The 7,958-nt window shown below is 44.5% G+C and overlaps 1 protein-coding gene across 2 annotated transcripts in view; it reads right to left on the reverse strand.

The window, feature by feature from the left end:
- The window catches only part of kirrel1b (kirre like nephrin family adhesion molecule 1b), a 99,901-nt gene extending 92,646 nt beyond the window's left edge, over positions 1-7,255 (reverse strand). Inside the window, exon 1 of one of the 2 annotated variants that reach the window (XM_032531546.1) lies at positions 6,869-7,255. In XM_032531546.1, coding sequence (XP_032387437.1) covers positions 6,869-6,914 — 46 coding nt within the window. In that variant the 5' untranslated portion in view covers positions 6,915-7,255. The remainder of the gene's footprint in view (positions 1-6,868) is intronic. The other variant, XM_032531547.1, reaches the window with a different exon arrangement.
- Between the last annotated feature and the right edge of the window lie 703 nt (positions 7,256-7,958).

Raw genomic sequence — 7,958 nt, forward strand, 5'->3', positions numbered from 1 at the left:
CCCCCCCCCCGACTAAAGCAGGGTACCAGATTCCAAACTTTTTAGGCACCGACCGTATTGACTCTAAAATATCCAGCATCGTCATTCAATACCCAATTCCAATACCTACATCTTATCAGCGTGAGTGGGCCAATCAGCATGCAACATGCTTCTACTGCGATCTAATAATGCTTATGATTGGCTGTTTAATGTGACACTACATAGAGGCAGGCAGAAAACCTCTACGTTACACAGAGACGGGGAAATATAAATAAAAAGATTTGTGCCATAATGTGTAATTTATTGTTTAGAAACTGGTATTTGAGTCTGATTTATGTATTGGTACAGGTATCAAAATGTTTTGAACGATGCCCACCTCTCGCCTCTCTGCTGCCTTCCTTCCCTCCTTCTTGCCCAATTTTCTCTCTTGTCCTTATCATCTGTTTGTCTCCACACTTCTCATCTACTCCTCTTGGTCCTTAGCACCAACCTTCCACTCCTCATCTTTAACCACAATTTGCTTCTTCCTCTTCTTTTCCTTTCTGCATTTCTCAGATCTCAGCTATGCCTCTGAAGCCTCCTTCTCCTTTTTTTGTTCTGTTCTTCCTCTATTAGTGTGTCCTCCCTCCATGTCTGCTTCAACTGTCTTCTACTTCGCAATCTACAGAATTGTCCATTTTTGGATTAACAGAAATATCCGTAAACTTACAGAAACGGAAAAGCTAGTCTTGTGCTTGTCAATACAATATGTATATAAACTGTTACAGAATAATGGGGCTGCATTATATGAAACTGCTATATCATGTTTTACTGTGTATTGATTATTGTTTATGAATATGGGGATTTGGTTGTTGTGTGTGTATGAAAAGGCAAATAGAGTTTAAATAGAGTTTAAATAGAGTTTAAATAGAGTTTTTTTCCCTTGTTTTTTTCCTTGTTTTAGTATCTCAGTGGGTGGTTGTAGCATATGCATGTGTAGATGCGCGAGTGAGAATGTGTGAGTGTATGGATGAATAATGGGTTGATTTTAAGTGTATAGGTTGTAATTTTGTTGTAATAGTGTTTTTTATTAGGGAGATGTTTCATAATAGAACATCAAAAGTCAAAGTCTTCTCCTTCTTCCTCTTTTATGTTATATATTGTCATGTGGTGTACTGTCTGTGACAAACTGTATGATTTATAATGCTGTTGTCAGCGCTTCTTGTCCAAGACAAATTTCCTACGGGACAATAAAGTTTATCTTTACTTTCTTTCTATTCGAGGTCTCCGAATGTCTTCTCTTCCTCCCAGTCCACTACTCCTCCTCTCTCATTCAGTCTGACATATCGGCCAGATTGACGGCTGTCAGTCCTAATACCGGTTGCCGCTCTCCGTTAGGATCTGCGTACTGCGTTCTCTTTCACTCCCCCCCCCCACACACACACACACACACCACACACACACACACACACACACATACACACAGGGGAGGGAAGGGGGAATCTGCAGATTACTAGATTATCGGCATCATGGTGAATTAAGTGGTGGGCTAATTGTGGCATTTTTTATTATTTTCTTTAATTGCTGTTTCCTTGTCGCCTCAGATTATGCTTCCCTCGCCATAAGGATATCAGATCTGTCAGGTAGCCTACTGCAGGGCTTTGGGATGAGCCCCCCCCCCCCACACACACACACACACACACACACACACACACACACACTTAACTCCACACAATGCGCTCTGCTCTCGTGTCATGCCATTCTTCGTTATCTTCATTTTAGCGTTTTTTATTGAAGTGGATCTTTTTTTCTTTCTTTCTCTACACCCAATTAGAGCAACAGAGTCAGTCAACCTTTTACATTTCATTAGAGGGCACGATCAGTACAGTGTGCCACTAATGACCCAGGCTGGAGGTTTGATTCATTTTGAGGCTGCTCATGCAAGAAAAGCCCATCAGTGATGTTTCAGATGATAAGATCCACCAAGAAGAACGTGTTCCGTGGCTTTGTACGATGAACAACAGCCAGAGTTCAAGTGGGGCCTTGATTCATATTTTTGTATTTTTCCTTTGCTGGATGATGTAACGTTTTGGTTCAGCAAAAGCTCACTCTTTTCTTTCACAGACCATCTTGCATTTGTTTTTTCTCTGCATGCCTTGGCCCCCCTACTGCATCTAAATTTGAAGGACTGTGAGACACAACTCCCCCACAAAAACATTTGAGTGTCAGACACTTAATTTCCTGCATTCTGGGGAATTTATATGCATCAATTTGTGTCGTACAAGTAGTCTTTATATTTCTTTTGCTGTCTCCCGTCAGATGGTTCTCAAAACTTTGCGACCGCACTTGAATTGTACTGCTTCATTTTGTGGAGAATGAGAGAAATAAAAGACCTGCACTGTAAGGTTAAGATGGTATGTTCCACTTTAGGGGCATCTGAAGGTTGGAAAACTCTTATTTACAGGTAAGAAAGATGCATACATGTTTTGAGCCCCCTAAACCGTTTTTTCAGGGGGACAAAGCTACTTCTTCTGAATATTGGGGGGGCATATCCCCTGCATACCCTCCAAAACTCCGTCTATGTGTAGAAGTGTCCTTGGGAACCCTGAATCCTGAACCCGGAATTGCTTTCAATGGTCCTGATGCCTTGGTGTGTGAATGCAGATCCTATGAGCAGGAGCGACCAGTCTATGATGTCTCAACGGTGATTACTTTGTACAAGAGTAGTTGTTAAGACTAGAAAAAAAACACTATGTACAGACACTGAAGTCCATTTAAATAAAAGAGGGGGCATGCATGGCTTATGTTGATCTGAACATGACCTGAGAGAAGGGCCTTATTCAAAACACTACACTGTACAAAAAGTTACATTATGCTCCTGTGGCCCATATCAGTTTCATTTGTCTACTTATGTAAAAGCCCCAGGGTGCATACATAATGCACAGAGAGGTGGTGGTGGGAGGGGGTGTCAACAGAGGTTAATCCACCCATGCAACAGTAGGTATCTTCTGGCAAAATCACTGAATTAGTTAGACTTTATATAATCACTCTTGTCTTCTAATATGGACACTAATGTGTCCAAGACTTCCTGTATGAGGTCGTGCTTGTGAGGTTTAATAAAGTAGCGGTTCATTACACAGAAATAAAAACGTGCAAGTGAGTCACATTTTTCTAGATCTGGGCATGCTGTAAATGCTCAAACCGACCCTCAACTGACAGTATTTTTGTTTTTAGACCAACAGTGGGAGCTTAAACCTAATGATCAATGTCTTACAATCTGTCACTTAGAGAGACTTAGAGTTAGAACAAGTGGTTCACACTAATGTGGGCTCAGTAAAGTCTTGGGGTCATCCAGGTCATGGTGTATCTACAAGTGCTGAGTCCAAGGCAACTTGCTCCAGATCTTGAAGATGTTTTGGATGAGAGGTGAAACGTTCTCAAGAATTTGGCTTAGCATTTCTTCCTACATCTTAAGAGAACTTTCAGAGGATCCTCCAATGCCCCTGGAGCCCATTTTGGAGTAAACCTGTGCTGATGTAAACTATCAAACATTGATGGTCCAGATGGGTTGCTGTTGAAGGAGAGACTCATGCCAATATAGCCTCCTTTCTCTCTCTTTTTCTCTCTCTCTCTCTCTCTCTCTCTCTCTCCCCTCTCTGTGCTTCCTGAGCACTCCTGCTCTGCCTCTGTTTATCCTCAAACATCCCCTCTTGTCAACAGATTAGGACCCAGCCCCGCTGTCTCTTCCTTTCTTCGTCTCTCTCTGCCTCCATCTCTCTGTCTTTTGGCCTGTCTCTTTACATCTGCGCCTGTGCTCTATTCTTGTGAAGGGAGAGAAAAGAGTGGGAGGAGGAGGAGGAGGGGGGAGAAAAGGGAGAAAAAGTAAGTCTATGTGTGTGCATGCATGTGTACTTGCGTGCGTGTGTGGTGTGTGTGTGTGTGTGTGTGTGGTGTGTTGTGTGTGTGTGTGTGTGTGTGTGTTTGTGTGTGTGTGTGTGTCTGTATGTGTGTGTGAAAGAGAGAGAGCAAAGAGATGGGACAGGTGCTTGCAATGCAAGAATTGCTTTGCTTGCTTTGCTTGCATGACCAGGCTGCGAAAATGTTCAGCTCAGGCAAAAGTGCTGTTCAAGAATCAACTCTGGGAAACAGCCCGTGCGCTGGCAGCACAGTGTCGGATCACAGTAGCAACACGCCGCATCGGACCCACACACGCACACGCACATATACACATACACATACATGGGCCCAACTGCAATTACAGAGGATGGCACACGCGCGGTCAAACACACAGAGACACAGAGATGTAGAGGGCCTGTGTTGGGTTGCTGGACTGAGCAGTAAGTCAGAGAGAGACAGTCGGAGCATTGGCAGAGCAGAGCAGGCACAAGACACCTGGAAGACTCCAAACAGGCTAAACACACATTAGGCTGCAGCTGCTACATGTAGGAGACGGATTTCATCTGGTCACATTTACAGGCTTACACTGGCTCAGCGGGAGACACTGCTCCGCTGCTCTTTCTCTTACTCTCTTCTACTGTAATCTGCTTCACAGCTTCTCTGTTGGTTCTGGCAGACCTTCCTCTACAGTGCAGCTGAGGACGGTCTGGCTAGTCCACACAGCATTCTGGGATGGGAGGAAAACATGCTCTGGTTTACTGGCATTTCTTTAAACCAATCACAATCGTCCTGGGCCATGCAAAGCGCCGGACAGAGCCCTGGTGCCTCTGCGACATAGCTTCAGGAAGGAACTTGTTTTGGTGGAACGTGTATGTTAAAAAGTTACAACAGGAAGCTCTGATTGGACAGATAGTCTAGCTAGCTTACCCTTTACCCTGCAGGGATCTGAGGAGCAGGTAACTATAGTCCTCGGGAATCGCCAAAACAAAAAAAAAGAGAAAGGTGACGGACATCCGGCGGAATTTCCAGCAACACCAAAACAATCCCGGAAATGAAACATCAGCGATAAAGATTAGTTCTGTGGTGATTATCGTGTTTCCTGTTATGTTTGATCTCGGGTTTGTTGCTGCCCTGTTCTCTTCTCTTCCTTAACTGTGCTGTTTCTGTTCCTTCTCTTGTGATCTCTTTGGTTCGGTCCGTTCGGTTATGCCTTGCTCTGTTTTCATCTGTGTTTCTTCTGCTCTGCTTTGTTCTTCTTTGTTCTGTTCTGATTTCCGTCTTGTTCTTTTCTCCTTCTGCCCTGCTTTGTTTTCTTCTGTTTGATGCTCTATAGCCAGAATAATCAAACTTTGCTAATCTGCTTTACTCTCTCTGCTCTTTTATCCAACTACTAACCCTAATTAATCCGAGCTCCCCTGAACAATGATTGATTCAGATCAATTTATCAAACACTGATACATTAAATACTACTGTATTCTCATTGAAAGACAAAATCATCCATTTGTCAATCCACGAGGCTCAAACGTTTTGCAGACATTTGCACATTTACACCAGTGTATCACTATATTTGACTTTATTGTAAAAAGCAATATTATTAATCTATTCTACTCTACTCAGGTAGTGAGCTCTGCTCCTCTGACTGTCTGTCTGGGCACATCACCGTCTGTGGTTCATCACACTAGCGGCCTGCGGCACTGGGGACTCAGGTGCTAAAGCAGGCACGCACACGCACACACACACACACACACACACACACACACACACACACACACACACACACAGTTGAACTATTCACATCCCCTGCCATCTCAATTAATCACCTCTGTCTTTGGAGCCCTGACTGACCACAAACGCACACTCATCCTCTCTCTCACTGAAGTGTGTGTGTGTGTGTGTGTGTGTGTGTGTGTTGGGAGATAGAGAGAGAGACAGAGTGAGAGGGCAATCTATCAACGTGATCGATAAATAGGGACATTAATATTAGTAATGGGGCTCTCCTCCAGTCCAGTGAATATGTCTCTGTCTTTTCGGTAAAATATGAATTTTTCTTGGCACCTGCACGTTTGCAGTGGGGCCGCGCGGGCGGCCACGAGCAGCCAGACTCTACCTGCATGCTAAGAGGACTGGTCTCTATTCTCTCTCTCTCTTTCTCTCTCTCTCTCACACACACACACACACACACACACAGAAACAGGCCGTTTCTCTCTCGAAGGACACTTGCGTTGGTCTTTACACGCACGCACACGCGCGTAACCACGCGCACACGCACCCACACACTTTTGAGTTTGAAGGAATGCACGTGCCTGGCGCGCGTGCCGCATATGTGTGTGCGCGCGCGCGTGTGTGTGTTGGAAATTGATCCAGTGTGACTCATGTCAAAGCCCGGTGACCAGACTGTGCACTGGATCCTCGCCTCATCAATCATCCCCTGGCTGGCTGGCTATGCGCAGTGTGTGTGTGTTGTGTGTGGTGTGTGTGGTGTGTGGCTGAGAGAGAGAGAGAGAGAAGGCGAAGAGAGAGGAGAGAGAGAGAGAGAGAGAGATGAGAGAGTGTGTGCGTGCGTGCGTGTACGCGTGCTTATAGCAAATCCTCTTTTGACCCACACTGCGTGTGTTTGTGTCAACCAAATCTATCCGTTCATGCGTTTCAAAGGTCACGTCAAAGCCATGCCGTGTGCAGATGCTCCACATCTTTCTCATGAACGTGGGATTGAAGGAAAATGAACGCAACGCGTCTGGACCGTTATGTCCCTACTCTAAATCACATACATCCCCCCAGCAGAGGAAGGACACCCCATGACTCTTTTCCCTTCATAACACATTTACACACCATCACGCGCGCGCGCGCACGTTGCCAGACATGTAGACGCACAAACACATGCACTGGCAGCGCAGACAGTAAGTAAAAGGAGAACGCGGTGGAGAGGAAGGGGAAGGGAGAGAAAATTTGAGGCATTAAAAAGAAACTTTCTGCCGTTGCCAGTTTAGACAGAGTGTGTTTAAACATCTCTCACCTTGGTTAAAAGTGATGGCCAAAGTTATGATCCACAGGGCTGGCATGGTTCAGCCGAGCGCATTCAGATTCCTCCCCTCGGCTCTGCTTCCCCAAAAAGACACCATCAATCCCTCGCGAGCGGCTCAATTCAACTGGAATCCTCTTTGAATCACGGGAGTAAAAAAAAGCCACATTTAGTGGAAAACAAATCTGATGCCTTTTTTCCACCTTTCCTTTCTTCTCCTCGTTTGGTGTTTTTTTTTTTCCCGTGCGTAAAATAAATCTGTCTCCACTTTTTGTATTGATCTGCTCTCTTTCTTGCTTTCTCTGTCTGCCTTTTTTTCTCTATCGCGCTATAGATTTCCATGTAGAAAGGAATGAATTCAATATCTCTCTCTCTCTCTCTCTCTCTCTCTCTTTCTCTCACTCTGCCACTCTCCTCTCATACAATGAGCAGAGCACACCCCCTCCTTCCTCCACACCTCCCCGCTCCCGGACTCCGCAGAGAGGAGAGGGCGCTGCAGCGGCCGCAACGGGAACTGCGCCTTGAAAAGGGAAACTTCAACCATCACGTGCTCCAAAACTTTTATAAAAATGAGTGCACATTAAAAAAGACAGAATATTCTGTTGGTAAGTAGGAAATGATTGTAAATCTTTTATAATATATAGATGAAAGTCCTACAAGTTCAGTAATGACATTATTACAAGGACCAATCAGATTCCTTTTTGACAAACATTCAGGTATATTCTCCTATATTTTATGGAATGAACAGAGTGGTAGTTTTTTTTTTTAATAAAAGTTCCTTATAAAAACTTACTGTTGTTCTGGGGAAAACATGTCTTAAAGCTATGGTGCGTAGTTTCTGTCTCCCCATGAGGAATTCTAAGTATTGACAACAGCACTGTGGGTGAGTCCACATGATACAAGCCTTATGTGACTGCTCACAGCCCCCCCGCCCACACACACACACAGTTGCTTGTAACCAAGTAGGACACAGAGGATTAAAAAAAAACATGAAGTTATTATCTTCACTCGAGTTTCTGCATGACGCCATAATCTTCTGAACACAGCCATACCGAGAAATGCAGAGAGAGTTGTGTGGAGCTGA

Source organism: Etheostoma spectabile, chromosome 12, assembly GCF_008692095.1.
Source record: "Etheostoma spectabile isolate EspeVRDwgs_2016 chromosome 12, UIUC_Espe_1.0, whole genome shotgun sequence".
NCBI classification, from domain to species: Eukaryota; Metazoa; Chordata; class Actinopteri; order Perciformes; family Percidae; genus Etheostoma; species Etheostoma spectabile.